General features: G+C 39.4%; 1 protein-coding gene across 2 annotated transcripts in view; it reads right to left on the bottom strand.

The window, feature by feature from the left end:
* MINDY3 (MINDY lysine 48 deubiquitinase 3) overlaps positions 1-13,019 on the bottom strand; it is a 49,612-nt gene extending 36,593 nt beyond the window's left edge. Inside the window, exons 1-5 of one of the 2 annotated variants that reach the window (XM_084283087.1) lie at positions 12,824-13,019; positions 6,458-6,577; positions 4,754-4,833; positions 3,841-3,898; positions 2,761-2,934 (exon numbers count right to left, since the gene is read on the bottom strand). In XM_084283087.1, the coding sequence (XP_084139213.1) occupies positions 2,761-2,934; positions 3,841-3,898; positions 4,754-4,833; positions 6,458-6,577; positions 12,824-12,920 (529 nt within the window). In that variant the 5' untranslated portion in view covers positions 12,921-13,019. The remainder of the gene's footprint in view (positions 1-2,760; positions 2,935-3,840; positions 3,899-4,753; positions 4,834-6,457; positions 6,578-12,823) is intronic. The other variant, XM_084283088.1, reaches the window with a different exon arrangement.
* Between the last annotated feature and the right edge of the window lie 8,187 nt (positions 13,020-21,206).

The following is a 21,206-nucleotide window of genomic DNA, read 5'->3' as shown; positions in this document are numbered from 1 at the left end:
GTCTCATCGCCTAGCTATTGAATTTGACTGCATATACTTCATTAAAGACCTGAAGCCATTCCGGTTAATACTACTGATTAGTTCTTCCTATAGTAATTCCCTTGTGATAGCATTTTATGCCAGGTTGTATTTTGAAAGGTGTATTTGGTTTGCCTACATACCAATTTTTTGTAATTGGTAATTTTTTTCTACCTCAGAAATACGGCAGCAGATAGTTTTTAATCCTTTAAAAAAATTACAACTATGAGGAATTGCAAAAATTGGGTTTCTAAGAGCAAAACTAGACTTAAAATATTTTAAGACATTTCTGAAAAATATGAAATACTGATCTACATTGTAGAAAATTTCGAAACCAATTTCTTCCCCCACCCTACTTCCCCTATTAATGCAAAAGTGTTTTTATATGAAAAGCTATGAATGCTACAGGAATTAACCCTTCTTCAAGAACACGCATCTATGCAACCAGAAAATTAGAGGGAATCAATCATATAAAGCAATCTTTGAACCTGGGAACTTGCACTACTACAGCCAATGCATGGCCAACAACAATCACTAGTATACATCACAAAAGCAGATGAAAAATGCTACTGTATTCAGTAAGTGGGCTTGAATCCATCTTTTGTTCACAAGATTATAGGCAGTTTCATTCCGTTACTACAGAGCAGATGGAAATGGTAAAATCTACTGTTTGAAACAAAGGAAAAGTAGAAATCCTAAAGAGAAGAGTAGATGTAATCCAAGGTTAGATAAAGACAATATTTAGTGGAGAGGAGAAGAACAAAGAGCAATAGAGCACGAGCTGTATGAAAGCTACAACTATATAGAATTTCTTTAGAATGATATTCTATCATGTTGTTACTAACCGTATTTCCAGGTTTACCATAAACATATCCCCATATACAATTCCCAAATAGTACTAGCCTGCCCTACGGAATTGCATCTGTAATGCTGTAGCACCAACCTACACCATCTCTTAAGTCCTGCAAACTATGACAAAACCTGCTTCTTTTTATTGATTATAGCAACCAAGCAAGACAAATGTATTCCTTTGCACCATCAATGGCACCACTCCGCATTATTAACAATACCTTCTTAGCCATATCTTTGACAACACCTCGTTATCCACATCTTTGTTCCTAGCCTAAGCATGCAAGTAACTTCTATAGTAAGAAAAAAATAAAATAGGAGCATGTAGAAGAAAAAGAAAACACAAGTGTATCTGAAATCAGGAACAATCAAGGACATTGGTATTCATGACAAAAGCAGACTGTTCACTGCTCATAGTAAATGTAACCTGCTCTTCCTAAGCACATTCCATGATATTAAGGACAAAGGCAGGCAGAACCCGTAGATGTCTACAGAAATATGAAAAATGTACATATGTAATAGAATGGATTAGTTCAATAAGTGTCAGTATTGAGAGTAATTGTGTTTAAAAAGACCTCCTGAACAAGCTTGCTATAGTTAAAAGCTCTTTAGAACAAGACAATATATTAAAAGGGCAAAAGAAACCTATTGATAGCTAGGCTCTGCTTCACTTTTTCACAACTGGAAAATCCACGGAATTTATAAATCTCAAAGTTACAACTACCTTATTAACTTTCAAAGGAAAAATTAAAAAAAAATACGTAAAAGTGCAGACACAAGTTTCTATGCAATACCTTGTCTTTATAAAAAAAAAAAAGAAAAGCTCACTTTGGAACTCTTCTGTGGTGACCTTTTTTTGTTTGTTTGTTCCCACTAATTAAGTTACATTTTAATTATTACTGCTTGAGCCATCTAAAGCACATGGAGCATTTGATAGCAGATGAAGATGACTGGTCCCATAAAGAGTTCCAGCACTACTAATTGCTCTAGCTAGCTTTACACATACAAATCTACTTGTATAATTCTTACTTTGTAATTACACTACAAACATGAGTAACAGATACCTTCCGCCAAAAGATGCACCTTTAAAAGCATGTTCTCATGTGAAGAGCTTTTCAGACTTCTCAAAGCGCACATTGAGAACAAAAACTATAAGAAAAAGAATCTTAGATGTTTCCTACTAAATGATGAATAAATACATCCCCAATGATTTCCACAAAAATCCCACAAAAAATTGCCTCGTCACTGGCATCACAGTAATCACATATGACTGGATGCAGCACCTCAGCACAACAGGTGATGCTCACTTGGTCTTTCGTAACAGTAGCTAATGAAGTCAAGACATTTGCAAAAAGCAGGTAAATGAAAAATTCTAACCTACAAAAAATTCCATTAATGTACTAGAAGGTGACTTGCTTAAGTTGTTCTGTTACTGTATTGAAGTAAACAAAGGGAAAAAGGCTACTTCTCCCCAACAAGGGGATGCAGAATATTTTAGAACAGTTTCTATAGAAGAGTTTGTTATAAACGCTCTTCTGAAATAAAGCTGCAAGTGACAAGTTAAAATATTCCTCCAGTTTTATGAAGCACACACGTACATTTTTCCAAATTAAAGAAACACCAGGTCCCAATAAATTCCAAAAGCAAATGTGAAAAGATTGTTCAAATTGCTCAAATTCAAGAAGCACATGTGTATGAGCTCCAGTGATAGCACATTTCTTTCAACGAAAAGGACTGATGCCTCTAATTAAAACAGACGAAAATCTACCTACTGCTAATGGAATCACAAAGGCAAAACCCCTTATCCGTATACTAATAAAAAGCAGCGGTCGCTCAAAAACAATGTAAGACTTCACTAAGTGATAGGTATTTTAGAGCTGAAATTCTTCTTACAAGGTTGTTCCTCTTGACGACTGGATTCTGCAGGACTTTCAGAAATACTAGCAGTTTCTTCAGTTGTTTTTCCTCTTATCCATGTTGCCAGAGAGTATGACTCAGAATTATCAGAGCAAGCCATTTCCAAAATATCACATAACGTATGACAGAGAAGGTTCTTCTGTTCTTCTTCTGTAAAATCAGAAACCTACATGAGTTCAATTGCTGCTAATCAGTACCTTATATATGCTACTAGTATCTTTTAAACATACTAATGTAATGTGAATAATTAAGTGAGCTTATTAATTTTACCTTGTTAACGTTAATTGTTGCATGACTGTAATGGACCAAAGACTTATAAAACCATCTTCAGAGATTTGTGTTTCAATATGATTTCTAACCCATTCCCTGTACTAATAATAGATTTCAATTAATCAAATATTTATAAACCACGCAAGTACTGTCGACTGGAATGGACCTTACAAATAAGAATTCAGAGTTTATAGAGAGTTGGGGTAGTTCAGCATGGAGAAGTTAAGGCTCCAGAGAGACACTATTACAGCCTTTCAACATATAAAGGGGGCTTGTAAGAGAGACAAAGACTTTTTACTAGGGCTTGTAGAGACAGGATGAGCAGCAATAGTTTTTAAACGTGGAGAGGGTAGATTTAGACTACATGTAAGGATTATTATTTTTTTTTTTTTTTTTTTTTATGATGAAGGTGTCAAGATACTGGAACACATTGCCCAAAGAAGCTGTGGGTGAACACTTCCAATCATGGAGCAAAGTCAGGTTGGATGTGGCTTTGGACAACCTGATATAGCAAAAGGTGTTCCTGGCTATGACAGTGGTGGGTAGCCTAGATGACCTTTAATCAACCTTCCAATTGACCTTCCAATCCAAACCATTCTATCATAAAATGTAGTATACATACTTTTTGCCACGTAACTGGCATAAAGGTTATGCCAGTTAAAATATATTAATAGAACATGTAAATGTTTTAAGTGTTCTCCTGTTTATTTACTATCATTTAATTACAATTTGTATTATGACTTGATTTACAAATAATTAAAGAAAGAGAAAAAGAGGTCTCAGTACCTGGACAGTCTCTCCAAGTAGACTTTTCACTGGCAAAAAGCCTCTTCAAGAGGAATGCCTTTGATATCAAAACATCAAATAATTATTAAAATTCATTGCAATTAAGTTTTACATTTCATCACAAGCTCTATACCAAAGCATTTCTGCATGCTATTAGAAAAGCTTCAAGCATGTCATCACTCAGTAAGAGACCTAAGTCTGCACTGTTTTACTGATTTCTCCCATTCAAAGTAATTACAAATGCGGCCTAAAGTTCACCCTTATTGAGTTTGAACCTAAACTATACTTTGAATTCACAGAGTACACATTTAAACACCTCTAGACTCATGGGAATGCAGCAATGGAGGCGCAAATACTTTGCAGTATAAAACTGAGGAGTACAAGACAGTTCTAGTCAGAGATCAAAAATCCGTTGAGTTTTTACAGAATGCACTGATTCAACCATTAAAAGTCATAAGTTGAAGATCACATTGAAAAAAACACTATATATATCTACATCCCTGCTTTGCTTTTTATTAACACCAACATTGCTCAAATTACTACAACGCCTGTAAACGTTGACACAGGTACCACTCTTCTTATGGTCGAGAAATTTAAGAGATGAGAACATATAAAGATTTCATTGATATCTAATCTTTTACTTTTCCCCTTCATCCTGCACTCCCCCTTTTAAAGTTGCCTCTGCTTAGTTCACTCTGCTGCACTTCCTCAAATTAACTCCATTCAGCATACACAGCTCAGAATGACAGCAGCTCTGCCCTATCTTGTGCTGAATATTGGTTTGCTCTATACTATCATTATGAAATTAGCTGATTTGCAATTAATTTTGGTATTTCAAATCCACATACATTAAGAAAAGAACAAAATTTGGGCTTATTAATCTTAAATCATTCCTGTAGTAAATGCATCTTACCTGTACTGGTGCAATCACTGCACAAGGGCCACCTTCAAATTGCTCTAACGCAGTTGATTCGGATTCACTAAAGACAAATCCTGTTAAATGGAAGATGATGGTATTTAGTGAAATATATAAGCAATCTTTTATATATATTCCTTCCCTAAAAGAAGGGACGTTTGATTTATTAACTTTTAAATATCAAACAAATTTTCACGATTTTTTCCCCCCATCATGCAGCAGAACGTGGTTAAACTATCTGAAAAGATAAAAAAAGATGGTAACAGGTGAATAGAAAAATGAATATATCTCAATAATCAAATCATGACCATGAAGAGCCAACTGCTAGAGTTTTTAAACAGTAAAACCGTCACTGGAGTGTGTGCGGCTAAACACTTAAAACATTTTTTAATTTATTATTTCTTACTGATCAACTAAAATTTGTTTTTAAGTTATATTTTTGTCTTGCTTATGTAAAAAAGTGACCTTTGGAGCTTCACTGAACACGTATAATGCATTTCTATTCTCTCTGAAGAACATGTTATGCTTCTCACTGATCTCATTTTTGGCCTGTCAGTGCTTCCTCTTGAGGTTGAAATAGGCTGAGTACCTCAAATATTCACTCGTAACCAAGGAAGCGAGCCTCTTACTGGTATTGTTTTGCAGTAGATACGCTGTATTTATCAAGATGCAAGATAACCTATTTTCCCCCTCCATCTTTGAAGTCAAAATTATTTTACAGTCACAGAACAAATTCTGGAGCCATTATTAAAGAATTACTTATCACTTTGTTCTTAAACTTCAACGCTTGTTAATTCACAGCCTGCATTTCTCACAGATAAAAGCACATCCACAGACAATTACCTTGATGAAGCTGATGCATAACAACTTACGGTGAGCTGTATTTTGCATTATTTAAGTGCTAGTAGCATTGTGCTGAAGTTCATTATAACGTAGAAACCATGCAACTGTAGTCAGCAACTAACCAGCAAACGCAAGCAAGTGGGGGCAGGAAGGAAAGGGATACACACACATATTTTCTCAGCAGAACGAATATTCAGCGCATTTTTCCCCCCAGTTTCTCCTTTCTCTGATTCTGTATCATTACACCCTGCTGCATCAGAAGTGTCCCCAAGTCCTAGATGTGAATTTGAACTCGGGGAACGTGTCCCCCCTGTGCAGACATCAGTACTGCCGCAGGACAGGTACCTCGTCCCAAGCAGCACCTTCAAGGGAGGGCTACTGCATGTCTGCGAGGCCAGATTCAGCACAGAAACGGCAGCTGATCAACAGCAGTGTGAAAAAAATGAGACAGATCAGTGTAGCCATTGATCTTAAGATGTGGGCTTTCCCCAGTATCCAACAGGGAGACTGCAGCTTTTTTTTTTTGGAACCAAACATGCACATGTGCATTACAATGATGTCCTTTATATCCAAACCTCAGCTGCTTGTCACGCCTGGTAGGTTGGATCCAGCATCACCAAATTTAGCAGTGGTGCTGCATTAATCTGGACTTCAAAGTTTGCCCCAGTGTGATTTCATTCCCCCGTTAACATGCCCTAACAAGAAATATCACCAGCCATTTCAACAGTCACACTTATCCGTATTAAAACTCCAGTTTTCTTCTACTTCAAAGCATTATTACATGCCATCCAAGCATGCTGCAACATTTTTTTTTTTAGTTGTTTTAATGATTTAGCCACTGCAGTGAAAAAAACATACTTGGACATAGTACCATTAAAGCACACTTAGGAAATCTTGAGTTTGTTTCGCTTTCTTCAAGGTTCTTACAGAAAGCACGACCTGTTGCTGTTTCCCCTGCCCTTTTTTGAAAACCATCTCCTAAAAGTAAAGAAAATCAAGTGTGATCCACTGGAGAGAAATATGGGATAGATGATGCAAAACTGCTAGTATCCAGAATTTGACAGAATACAACCCTAGAAAAGAAAGAAAAACAAATGCAACATGCAAACAACATTTTCTCTTTTAGCTATATGCTACTTGTTGCTTAATAAGCTTCAAACTTCCAAAGGCTGTGTAGCAAAAAAAGGGACTTCGGGAGTTTTCGTCTTGCTTTCCTTCTACGAAATCTGAAGTCAACTTAGGTAAAACTTCAGAAACCAGCAGTCTGAAGTCCAACTGGGTTCAAATCTACTGCAGCCTGCAATTGCATCTCTTTACTTTTTTTTTTTTTTTTTTTATAATAATCACAACTTGGGCAGTCCCACATGCTTTTCATAATGATCCACAGGAACGGCCTAACTACCTCATAAGCTATCAGCTAAGACCTGAATCTCTGATCCAGCCCAATTTCAACTTACTGTCACTCTCAACAGGTTATTTCTCTCATCCAGCTCCTTTCACTCAAGATAAAACCTTAAAAGCAACAGAGATGTAACACAGCTGAAACAATCGTCATTCATAAATACCATTATCATAATTTGCCTGGGAGAAACAGTTTTTTTTTCCACTGCTGTTTGTACTCCTACTAACTGTTCCACTGACCTCCCCCCTGCCCTGCTGGATGCTTTTGGCTGTGGGGAACAGCAACATAAGTCGATCAAGATTGCTGCCGGTAATCAACGCCACCAATATTTTCAGTTACACCAACTATTTGGTGTAACTGAAAATATGAAAATCTGCTATTTGCAGATTTGTCTTCATATCCTTTATTCACTACTAACCACACAAAAGAAAGCTTGTCGCCTTCGTTCCCACAATTTGGCATTCAGCAAGGCGCACGTTTCTTATAGATAATCCTCAACTCTTCTACGTTCATTTTGCCAAAACAAACATATGACTTAATTACGTACACTTGTCTTTTATCTAACACAGCACATTACGGTCCAAAGCACTACAAAAACCATTGATTTTTCTATTCTGATCATCCCACCACTTTGTGCATACTTTACTGTCTATTTCTAATATCTATCTATCTTACATCCATGTCACTGCAGACACGGGTTAACTGTCATTTCACGAAGGATGTGGTGTATGCCTTCAGTGCTTTCCCCCTGTGCTTGAACCAATTCTAGCTGAATGAAGGGGAGAAGAGGAGAAGCTAAAGAGCACGTGGCCTTAACCACATTAGAAAAACAATTTGTTCCATCGCTGACCCAGTCTAACTACAAAGATGCTGTGCTATTCATTTTTTTGTGCTATTCTCTGCGGAGCTGGCCTCTTCCCTCATCAGAGTATTGTATTCCTCTCTCTTTTGGGGGATATAAAAACTGCCTGACGTGACTACTACAATAACCTGTTATTACCGAAGTACAAGGTTTGCAACATGTCTTAATGTTTCATACTTTCTCTAAAGATGAATGTAGAATGGTAACACACATTTTGCATATGGCTTTGGGTTATCAGAGTACATTTTTACAGTCAATCTAAACTTCTGAAGCTTTCTCTGAGAAAAAAGCACACCATTTTCTTACATATAAGAAGAAACGAGGAATTACTATAGCAATACCACAAAAACACTCTACTTAATGGGTTGTGGTTAAGGAGCCAGGATGCCCTGGAAGGGTTTGAGGAAAGTACCCAAATTACCTGGCAAGCTGCTGTTACAATAGGCAAGGACCTGCCAGAAAACAAGGTAAGGTCCCAACCTGTCTGCCTTTCTCCACCTCTGTCAAAAATAGAGTCCTGCGAACCTTCTGAATTTCAACAAATCCATATGAGTTTTCTGTGTGAACATGACTCAAGAGCTTTTATTTTTAAGGCTGTCACCCTCTGAGATAAAAGAACAGCCCTGCTCGAACCACATCCTTCCTTACAGTATGGGCAATACCTTTTCTGATTTCCCTCTCTGGACGCAGGTAGCAGTAAACCCTAAAACTCCACTGTTCAGAAAACTGTGTTACAGGGCATTTGAAGTTCTTACTACTCTAGGTCTATTCCAACTTCGTTAAGCACTGTGCCTTTTAGCCAGAGAATACGATCTTCTCATTAACTTCACAATTTAATTTACGTGTCCACACCCCATTCTTGGGCAGTCAGCGATATCTTCTTTTCCCTTCCAGTTAAACAGTGCTGAAAGGGCTGTAATTTACACCTACTGAGTCTGACAGTCCCTCAAAAAACTGTATTGCCACCCCAAAGCCTAACCTGTCAATCTGCAACCTTCATTGTGCATCTTACTTCTTCATTCTGGTATAAAACGAAATTCACTAAAACAGTAGAAATTGGCAACAACGTCCATAATACTGGACAGATGCTTAGGGACTTAGGGAAGTCCTAGTCTGAGAAATTTCAAGAAATTCTGGGTTCCGTTTCACTTGGACTTGAAATGAAGTAATTTTCCTGTGAAACAAGAACCCAGCTCAGGCAGCACTAACCTTTTGCCAGGGCAGAGCCTCTCTGATCCTTCCCCATCTCAACTACGCAAGCACTCTGGCTGTTCCCCAGTCCATTACTTCACAAAGGCATTCGCGTTTGTCAGAATTAATCCATTATTTTTAAGACAACTCTGTGTTACGGAAGGGCATGAAATAAAGAAATTAGATCTCACAGAACAGAAAGGGATTTGACGGTCTTTCAGCTGCTGTTCAAAACAGCAAGATGTGGTCACTTGGTCTGTAAAGACAGGATCACTGCCCCGAAACAAAGCTGCCACTCCAAGGGGAGAAAAAAGGTCTACAAACATAAAATCAAGAAAAGAAATTTCTCTCGACTCAAGCGTTAGGTGGCTGTTCTCAAGCAGAACGTCCCTGTTGTTTTTCCCAAAAGCTACTGTTCTCTCGAACTTATTGCTTGTGCTAATAAAAAAACACTTCCTACTGGCTGAACTAGCAACATTTGCTGTTTAAGCTGAAGTTTGAGGTCAGCACTTTATAGTACTTTCCGATTTGAAAACCTCAATACGTTTTCGCACGATGTACTAATTCCTGGCAGCAGGTTTGACTTCTAACTTTTTACTTTTACAGAAGCCCTAGAAGCAGTCCCCCGATCATAAATCAAAAACCACCCACCAGGGTTTACTTTGCTATGTCTGACAGGCATTGGTAAAGCAGGAGCTTCAGCAACAGTTCCACCAAACAACTTGGAGGGGCAGCGCTTCGGGCAGACAAGCAGTAACAAGCAGGGAGAGCTGGTACAAAAGGTGTAACCGCTTCCTCCACCTGTTTGCACAATCAAGAGTTGCCTATACCCTAGCCGCAAATGCTATGAAAAACACGTTTTTATTTATGATTTACTGTTTGCACTAATAGGGAACTCACAGAAATGCAGATGTTCTATAATCATTAGTTATGAAACAAAAAAAAAAACACAAACATAGGTAACAGTCACTACTCTTCTCTAATCACCCAAATGAAATACAAATTAATAACTTAAAGGAACACTCTTCAAATTGCTACTTCTATTTAAGGCTTAAAGAATGGCAAATCCTTTTTCCTTTCCCTCAAACATATATGTGATTATCTGATTAAAAAAATATATATTTTTCCCTGGTAACCTCAACTTGATCGTGGTCTAATGATATTACAGCTCCAATGACTTAAAAGCAGTGCAGTAGGACGTAGCTCCTCAACCAAGGATGCAATAAAAGCCAACCTGGTGATGTTTAAGTGTACTAGACCAGACAAAAGAGTTCCAGGTGCGTAAAAAAAAAAAAAAAATAGAAAGAAAAGGGTAGAACGAAAAGGAAGGTTGCTAATCTACTCATCCAGCTCTCAACATTGAAGCCAAAAGGGGATCTGGATAAAACAAACCCATTTCCATCATATATTATACAGAAGTAGTATTAATACCCTCATAATATGCTTTTGAAGTTACGCAGTTGTTTTGAAAAGACTGTTCCATGTCTTTTTCCCCAAAGGCCAGTGAGAAAACAGCTTAGGTCATTCTGAAACGCTGCTGCACTTAAACCTGCCAGACATTCCCAGTTACGTATCTGCTGATCTGCAGAGCAGCTTTGTGAACGGAGTCTGTCTCGGATCAAAGCAAGAAATTGTTCCTATCACAAGTATGGTTCCTAAGCGTTCAGCCCTCCTCCTACCTGCTTCTCAAGTCCCCATAGCTATACCAGCGAATATCGAAGTGCAGACCGAGCCTTTGCTTCATATTCCTCTGCGCCCACTTTGAGGATTCTGCTAAGTGGGACTCACAGGGCTCAAACCGCAAATTCTGCTGCAAACACACAAAGGTTTTCCTTGGGAAAAGCCAACAGCAAACACCACCAGAAAGAAAAAACAAACACAGCAACAGCTTTGTGGTTATGCCTTTGTGAGGCCTGGAACCAAGACAATGTGTTTCAAGTTGCCAACGCAGCAAGCTGCAAGAATTATTTCTAAGTTTTGAACTGTCACTAACTTCAGACAACATATCTGCATTACCCAGGTCAGTTCTGCTAACTCACCATGGATCAGTTGATCTCAGTTTTGACCAAACACACACAATGGTTAACCGAGTTTTGTGCATGACTAAGTTTCCCAGAACACTGCTATCTTTACTAAGAAACCGACCGGTTTGAGTCTTACATTCCTCTACAGCCTCCCTACTACTTATTTTCCTTCCTAAATGTAGGTTACAGCTCTCAACTTCTAAAGAGTATGAGAAAGATCAGACCACATTCAGAAAGTATCCGAAATAAACACCAGCGTTGTCCCTACGCTCTCAAACACAAAAACCCAAAGCCAACCAACCAAAAAAACAAAACACCCACAAGCAGCAACAAGAAAAAACACATACAACGAAATCTCAAACTAGTTATTTTAGGCAAATATCATTTACATGTTTTTGGTAACTTTTGCACAACCGATGCAAAACAAGAGTCCCTCTCAACTATGAAGGCTGTGGAAATAAAAATATATATATACCCATAAAAATCAAGCGTTATCTTGGTAAGACTCCTTGGAGAGTCCACAAGACTCCTTGGCAGCAGGAAAACAGTGCAGTACCTTTTCAAGAGGGAAACTGAAAGTTTGTAAAGGTATTGTTTTGCTGACAATGCAGTAGACTGAGACTGACTTTTTTCTCAGCACAGGAACTCCAAACATCACCCTAACCTGCTGTCCTGTGCTTTTCCTACATGAAACTGATTATATTAAACAGGATATAGGGAAGGGAGCAGAAACACTACACAGTACACTCATGGGGCTTTGCCTAAGGACAGACGGAAAGCGAGGAAATATCAGCTTCTTCAAGGAGCCACCAACGGCCAGGAGAGGCCTTTCCATCAGTCCTTCACAGGAGCACAGGTTTGAGGCATTACAGCACACAGCTCAATACATTTTGAAACTGCTGAAACTCCGTATATCAACACGCTGTCTTAAAAACATCAATTTGGATAAACTAGCATTACCAGTTAAAGAGAGAATTATTTGTTGGTACCAGACACTGATGGTCTGGATACCACTTGTACCAGCGAGCCTCTGGATCACACCTTTTCACTGCAGCTCTGAAATGGCACCAGAAAACCTGCACCGAGAAGAAATTACGCCTAGGTTGTGCAAATTAAATACAGAGAAACCGCACCGCAAAGCCCCCAGGAGCCACGGCTATTGCTGCTTTATCTCTGGCCACCTCCTGGGGACGGGCTGCACCTGCTCCAGCTGCCAGAGAGCCCGTCGGGGCATAAATAAATAATAAATAAGTAAATAAATAAATAAACAAACAGCCGGGGGGGCGCTGTCCCAAGCTCCCCCCACACACGTTTGGGGAGCCTATTTGGGGCTCCCATGTTCTTGGGGAGGGGAAAAAAGGCAACTTAAGCCTTCTTGTAGCCAAAAGCTACGTGAAATAAAGCAGCAAGACGCCCTTGGGAACAGGCATAAGGAAGGTTTGGGGAAAAAAAATAATAAATAAAAGATGGGAGACACGGGCTTCCTTCCCTCCTCCTTTCAGCTCCCTGGGAGATTTGAGGCAAAAAGCGACGGCGCTGCCAAAAAAAAATAATTATTATTAATAATTATTATTATTATAGTAAACACCCCAAACTTCTTTCTCAAGCGAAACTGCTGCATCATTTACCACCGGGCGCACACACGGGCGGCCACCCCCCGGGCAGGGCTGTGAGGACAGACGGACAGACACACGGACGGACAGACGGACAGAGGGAGGGAGGGAGGGAGGGAGGGAGGGAGCTACCTTGCGCCCAGCGGCAGAAGATGGTGTCGGCCAGCCCGCGGGGCCCGGTTTTCTTGCCCCACACCAGCTGGACAAGCTCCTGGGCCGCCTCGGACATGACGGGGACGGGGCAGGGGGAAGGGGGAAAGGGAGAAGGGGGCGGAGGCGGCGGCGGCCCCGGGGCCGGGCGGGCGAGGCGGCGGCTGCCGGCGGCGGCGGCCCCTGCGCAGGGGAGGGGCCGGGCCGGGCCGCGCCGGGAGGGCGGGGCGGGCGCCGGGGGCCGCGCAGGCGCCGCGGCTGCTTTTCCGCCTGCCCAGCAGCCCCCGGTGCTGGGAGGGGGAGGCCGTTGGGGTGTGAGGGGCGGTGTCGGGGCGGTGTTTTAGTCACAGAATCGCTAAGGTTGCCCTCCCAGATCGTCTGGTTCAATTATTCCCCTACCACCAGTGTCAAACGCTAAACCACGTCCCTAAGCACCATGTCCAACCTCTCCTTGAACGCCCCCAGGGGTGGTGACTCCACCACCTGCCTGGGCAACCCATCCCAACGCCTAAGACTTTAAGGCTGAATGGCACAGAATCATGGAAACACAGAACTCGGCAGTCAGGGTGGAGGGTCCTGAGCTTGGGTGTGCCAAGGGAGCCGTGGAGGTCATTAATACTAATGTATTCACAGAGCTTTCTTCATGCATAAGTTGGGTGTAAGCACCAACCTGACACATAGGCACAATGTTGGGCTAGCACGACTATCTTAAGTAGTTTTACTGCTTAGAAACTGCTCTCTCGTCTAGCAGTACCTGAATTCATAAAATCAACTGAAATGATGAGTGAAAGACAGCCATGTGATTTTCTTAACCCAATTAAGAGCACTGTCACATGTACATCCCATGAACTTTAGGGGACTCAACTTTGGGAAAACAAACAAACAAACAAAAAAACAAACTCAAATTGGGTTTATCCAGCTTAGTAACAATTACTTTCCTGGTAGAGATTTTAGAAACCAAGAATTGGTATTTTAACAAGGGATCACTGCCATTGTTTTCCTGAAATGTAATTGCCATTTGAATGGGAATTCTTCATGGAGGGATTTGTGGTCAGCGTCATGCACAAGCTCGAGAGACTTCAATAAACAAAATTCTTCAGAAAGGCGGTAACCATCACCACCAACAAAACTGGATTAAGGATGTTGCATTAGGAAAAACAAAACAAAACAACAGCAAAAACATTTTAATTTAAAAGTTTTCTAGGTGAAGCTGTAATGCATGTGCCACTCGGAACTCTTCATCTGGAGATGAAATTGGGCTGGAATATTGTGCCCATCTATTTTATCTTTATCATACACTTACAACCTTTACAGAGACTGAGCATATATCAAGGCTGTTACATGTGCAATCATACTGAATTAACTGTGAAAACAGGCAGTATAAGGGTGTTTGTAAACTTTCTCCTCTGTAATACCACAAATGGATCAGAAGATGGTGTGGTTGTACTTCCGATGTGTAAGCATTTTCATGTACTTGCACAATTAAGCATTCACTTGAGTTACTGACATCATTTTCCTTCAATACTGATGAATAGAATTGATTTTGGATTTTACATAAATAATGCTTATCATGTCCACATTTTGAGTTTTAGCATGAAGAAAGAGTAACTCCAAACAAGTGAATAAAATGAAATTGGAATTGAAAGCATCGTAACAAAATCTGATTCTGTATGTATTATAATAAGGGTGTTCTTTAGATTTATAAGTTTTGAGTCAATGATGTGGAATAAAATAGAAATTTTCTTGCAGATGTAATACTTTGAGCTTAATGCTAGGTATAACAGGCTTGATATTGTAATCATCCCATGAGCAGGATGTTAATAGAAACATTTAAAAATGGAGCAATGATAAAAGCATGAGTCCACTACCTCAACATTGGTGGTCAGGCCTTAGGAGGAAGAAAGAACTGCAAGATTTGTTTCTCTCTTCACATTGATGGGCTTGTTCTGAGGAAGAAAACTTAAGTTTGTCATGGATGCTGAGAATGAAATCCAAAAAAAAAAAAAAAGAAAAAAGAAAAATGTGTTCAGTGAAGCCAGTGGAAAGAGTTGAGATAAGAGGGCACCCTAAAACAATGATGCCAAGCCTGCAACTGGACAATGGCCACCACTATATGGAATTCAGTGGCACTACCCAGCCAAAAGGCCTGAAAATCTCCTTCCCCCACTTCCTTCTCTGGTGTGTTGGATAATCATTTGCATGTTACCAAAGTGCTGCTAAAAATGTGGTTTGAATGTGGACAAGAGAAAACTTGTCTTCAGAGTTTTTCACTATACTGATGAAAGCAAAGACAGTAATGAGAAACCAGATGTAGAGCAATTTGACCCATTATGATGATGTAGTTGGCATGCAGCACATGGAATTCGATGTAGACAACTACATATTAATGAATCTGGGAGCAAGGGAACAGTCTTGGGCTTACGCACCAACTGGAACAATCTGCCCCATGCTGGCTAGAAAAGCATTAGGAAATTATTTTGGATATATCGCTGAAATTGTTAGCCTCAGTGATACAAATGGTAAAAGTCAAAAAGTGCAGTCAGTTGTAGCAAACAACACTGGTACAAGCAAATGGGGCCATGGATGTCATCCTTTATGACTTTTGATCTCTCACTGATCATCTTTAAAATTATGGGCATCCATAAACTAGTGTTATATTGCATATTTGTTATATATGCATATTACATATACTAATATGTAATATGTATATATGTAATATATATATGTAATACATATATATATTACATATTCTAATGAATTGGACTGGAAGATAGGTATGTGAATTTGTGTAGGTAGTTATCCTGAAATCAGAGAGGAAGAAACAAAGGGGATTTGGAGAAAAGCATCGGTCCAGAAATCTGATATTTTGGAATTAGAATTAGGTCTAACATCAAGTTGACCTGTATTATATGAAGGCAAACTATATACTGTATTTCAGAAACAGAATATGCTTGGATTTGGGGGCTGTGAGTGAAGAGTGTGCAAATTAGCACACTAATACATGGAAATTATATTTTCAAAGTCTCTAAAACAGTCATTTAAACCATGTTTCTGTATAGTCTGGGATGTTTGAGCTGTACTATAAAGTTAGGAGTGTGTGGAAGATAACAGCAGACTCCTCTGCAAGTTACCTCCTTTTTTATTTTATTTTATTTTATTTTATTTTATTTTATTTTATTTTATTTTATTTTATTTTATTTTATTTTATTTTATTTAATGGTTTATATTAAATACACAGAAGTAGGTATTTTTAATTTATTTTTTAAACGTTGTGCTGCCACCATGTGGTTTGTTTGGTGACTTAACGTGCGCTTTAAAAAAATCTGCAAGCTTTCCATTTTTCCTTTTAAATAATGTGCACTATTCACTTATTTTTAATTTGTCAGAAGCTGCTAATTCCCTTTGCAGGCTGTTTGTGTGTGTGTGTGGTGGTGTTTTTGTTGTTGTTGTTTTAGGAAAACAAAACAACTAGCATTTCCTCCCTTCTAACCCCTGATATAAACTCATTTGGTTTAACTTGGCTATATTAATTTCAGTATATGACATCTTAAAACAGTTCTCCATGGAAGGAGCAGGTAAAGAACATAAGCATGCATCCTCCATGTGCACAGTCCCTTTTGGATTACTTCAGTGCATTTTTAAGGATTAAGGCTATAGTCGTGCTTTAACTCCGGCAGGCAGCTCAGCACTGCGCAGCCATTCTCTCACTCTCCCCAGGTGGGATGGGGGAGAGAATGGTGAAGATAAAAGTGTGAGAACTCGCGGGCTGAGATACTGACAGTTTATGAGGTAAAGCAGAAACCGTGCCTACAGGCAAAGCAAATCAAGGAATTTGCTCGCTGTTTCCCACCAGCAGGCAGGTGTCAGCTGCTCCCAGGAAAGCAGGGCCTGTCATGTGCAACAGTTCCTTGGGAAGACAAACGCCATCACTCCGAACGTCCCCCCCTTCCTCCTCCTCTCCCCAGCTGTTATTGCTGAGCCTGATGCCCCATGGAGTGGGTGGGACACCCCTTTGGGCAACCTGGGCCAGCTGTCCTGGCTGTGTCCCCTCCCAGCTCCCAGTGCACCCCCAGCCCCTCGCTGGCTGGGCAGCGCGTGGAGCAGGAGAGGCCTTGGCTCTGGGTGAGCACTGCCAGCAACAACTACACATCCATGTGTTACCAGCATTGTTCTCATCCTAAATCCAAACCACAGCACCATACAAGGTTCTACAAAGAAAATGAACTCTATCCCAGCCAAAACCATAACACCTATCCATGAAGGTTCCTGAATGAATTAAGGATTTATGGGTTTACCAGTAGGAACTGTTGACAGACTGCTGGAAGACTTACTATTTTACTTATTGTATGTTTTTGCCAGGCAAATCTCATTGAAGAACATCTGTACTGAGTTGTTTTTTTTTTTTTTTTTTTTTTTTTTTTTGTCTTGACTTCAAAAAACATTGTTTGGCTTGGGTGGTAGGAAAAACAAGTATATTAATAACAAAGTAAATGCCAGGCTGCTTGGTGCATTCAGCTCCAAAGGGAATCACACTGGTATTGTATGACTAAGGTGCGCTGACATCAGCGAGGAGCTGTAACTGAGGATTACAGTGAAAGCTTGCTACAGGTCCCTTTTTTGTTTGCTCTCCTTACTTTTAATCGCCTATAAAACAAATGTCTTCTGCCCCCCACTCCCTTCCACCAAAAAAACATAAACGAAAACAAAAACACCCACATATGATCGGGTCTGTATAGAAAAAAAAAAAAAAAAAGTTATTAAGAAGTTTAAGCATTGCAGTAGGTTAGAAAAGGCCCCTGAACTAAAACACAGAATTATTTGGTTGTTTATCTGTTGCCTGGATACCTAACTTCTGACTGGTGCATGTCAGCTAAAAAAATTGTGTATTTGGACTTAGTCCACGGCACAACATGAAGTGTTATTTCACTGTGTGTTCTGGAGATGATTTCTGAGAAGGAATTATGATAATCACAGAATCATAGAATAATTTAGGTTGGACAAGACCCCCAAGATCATCAGGTCCAACCATCACATAATGCTACGGAGTCCACCACTGAACCATGTCCATAAATGCCACATCCGCATGTCTCTTAAATACCTCCAGGAATGGTGACTCAACCACTTTCCTGGGGAAGCCTGCTCCAATCACAGGATCATAGAATCATTTAGGTTGGAAAAGACCTTCAAGATCATCTGGTCCAACCATCACCCTACTACCAATGTCAACCAATGTCACCCACTAAACCATGTCCCTAAGCACCACGTCCAACCTCTCCTTAAACACCCCCAGGGATCATGATGCCACCACCTCCCTGGGCATCCCATCCCAATGCCTGATTGCTCTCTCTGAGAAGAAATGTCTCCTCGTTTCCAACCTGAACCTCCCCTGGCGCAACTTGAAGCCATTCCTTCTAGTCCTAAAATGCCTAACTGCCCTTTGTGAAGAAATTCTTCCTGATATCTAATCTAAACTTCCCCGACTCAAAATTCTGTTTGTGTCCACATTTTTGTCTGGAGAATAACTAATGTTCCCAGTTTACAAAATGAAGATTATTCAATCCAATCAGAGATAAGCTCGAGACTGTGGGTAAGCAATGAGAATGGGTGACCTCAATTCCTCCATTTTTTTCTCAGCTGAGAGGCAAAGATAACCTCAGCAACTGCAATGATAAAGTGGCGTGGGGAGAGGGACAAATGGCCAGGCAGTGAGACACTAAAGGGACAGAACAGCATCATGTTCTTCTTCTGCATCCCAAATTGGAGTAGTTCTGCAGAGTTTGTTACTTGCCAAATCTTTTCAGGTGCCAAGCCACATGAAGCCACGCTGAGTCTTGTGTGGTTCATTTTTCCCCTCCATAGTCCTCCTTGTTTTGAGAAGTTAAAACTTCTTACCTGTACCTTGGCACCAGTTCCTCTGACAAGGTGGACTCCAAGGCTGATGTCTCCTTTTTTCTCTTTTCAAATGATGAATTAGTGCTAGATGTGGAAAAAGTTTTAGAGGACATACTCTTACTGAAATGATAGAATAAAAACAATGGGCAATTTCTCTGTAGATATTTACCCTCAGCATCTGTAAGTTAGACAAAACAAGCTGCTTCTTGTCCTGGATGTTTGTGATTGGCATGCTTTGGGATGGGAAGAAATTCCTGGAGAATCACAACTTTCAGTGATAGCCCATAGAGCAAATGAGAAAAGTTTTTTCTTGTTTATATACCATATATTGGTATATTTATGGTACAGACAATAGTTTAGTTCTAGGAAAGCAGTTTAAGGCTGGTGGAACTATAACACCATAATTTGCAGAAACACTGACAAGAGTAAACGTCCCTATACATTTCACAGGACAAGCTACATCAAAACATAATGATTCTACTCATAATTACAGTTGCATTTCATTCAGGGTTTGTAAGTGTTAGCAGGGAAAAAAAGTCTGACAGAAGATAAACTACTTTAGAAACAGTCATTTATTCGCTTTTTGTGAGTTACCATGGCATTTTCATATTTAAAGAGAAGAGTCTTTCTTTCCTCCCAAAGCATCTGAGATTTTCTGTGCCTTTCAAATAGTTATTTTACAGAGAGAGGTTAAGATCTGTATGGCTTACAGCAAATTGTTTTGGATTACGGACTGCAATTTTTAGGGAAAAAATGGCATTGTAATTATCAAGAAAAAGTTTGTAATTATTAAAACTATTAGAGATATAATTAAATTGGCAATGTCAAATGCCAACGCAGTGATGCTAACACCATATGTCTGGCTTTATTAGTTACAAATGGCTCAGATGGGCTTGGTGTGACATGAATAGGATAAAAACTCGCTGTGCAGTCAGTACTCTGGTTAATTGCAGAGATTACCTAGCAATGACAAAGCTCAGAAGAAAAGATAGTAAGAGCTAGTAATGCAGTTAAATTTTTAAAAGTCATGTGAACTATATTTCAAAATGAAAAATTACTTTGAGACAAAAGACTGAGTTATTAGATTTAATAACTGAAACATATTGAAATGTTAAAATAATTAAATACACGTGATCTAGACAAAAGGGCTGGTTTCCCACAGAAAATTTCACTGAAGTATTTAGCCTAGATTTTTTTTCTAGGTTGGGGAGGCTGGGGGAAAATGGTTTTAAGGGGGAAGTTTAGTTTTCAAGCTGGTGATAGGCTGTGTGTGGGAAGACTGCACAGTGAAGACGGTCAGTCAGGTGGCTGGTAAGTGGAAAAAAAGTCACAGAATAGTCTGTATTAATAGACAGCAACCTATTTCTTTAAATGTGGCAATCAAAACATTTACCAACTTAACAGTCTTGCCCTCTAAATTCTTTTTCTTAATTTCTCAGCTTTTTGGTTTCAAATTCCTTTTCTTAAAGCCTCTTTGTATGTTCTCATCTCGTTTTTACCTACAGTACTTATTTTTAACGATCCTTGCCTTTTAATTTTCCTTGTTTCCATTGTTTTGTCTCCTCAAGTACTAATTTAAATGCTATTGCTTTTTTATTATTGAATGAGCTCTTTCTTTCTATATGGAATTTTGTCCTTCAGGTCTCTTATGAAAATCCATAATTTCATCTTTTTTATTTCACAGAGATAACTGGAAAGCTCATGAGCTTTTCATATTGATACCTTTTCATATTGATACCTTTTCTGCAACTGTCTGTGCATTCCTTGGGTATGTGCTGGGTTTGTTTCCTCTATGCAAGCTCCAAAACACATCACATATCACATACCTCATTTTAAGAATATGTAAGGAAGAAATCAAAAATAAGAGGTTTGCAGGGAGTTAATATATTTGGAACATTGATTTGTGAACAATCAGAACTCAGTGGAGACACTGGCCAGTACTGTGAAAAGCACCAATTAGATGTGAAATAGTAGGGAAATGGAGCTCATAAGTAAGTTACTGTAACTTAAAAATTGATTTAAGATGGGTCTTTCATCAGAAGATGCGATGCTTCCTTATTTGTTAGCTGATATCTTACTTCCTCTTTACAGAATGCTATCACGCCAAACTAAATCATAGGATTGTATGCGTCATTATATCTTATGTATAGCTTATTATATAGACTGCACTCATGAGTCACGCACTCAAATTCGACATTTTAAAGAATGCAACCTGTGGTTGCTTCAGGTCATTCAAATTAAGTATACTTTAGTATCTCTAAATCAAAAATGTTTTCCCACTAGGGGGTGTTGTAGTTCTTAGAATAGCTAGGATACTTTAAATAAATTCAGTGTGATAAACCCCGGCACAACCCTGTGGTTAGGAAATTAGGGGTCAGGGAGCTATGCTGATTTATAGCAGCTGAACATCTGCTTTGGAACACACAAAGTGAAGGATTTCAAATTTATGGTTTCCCACAACAACCATGACTTC

Source organism: Netta rufina, assembly GCF_964035555.1.
Source record: "Netta rufina genome assembly, chromosome: 2".
Lineage (NCBI taxonomy): Eukaryota > Metazoa > Chordata > Aves > Anseriformes > Anatidae > Netta > Netta rufina.
The sequence above is the reverse complement of the archived record's forward strand: the minus strand, read 5'-3'. Positions and strand labels throughout refer to the sequence as shown.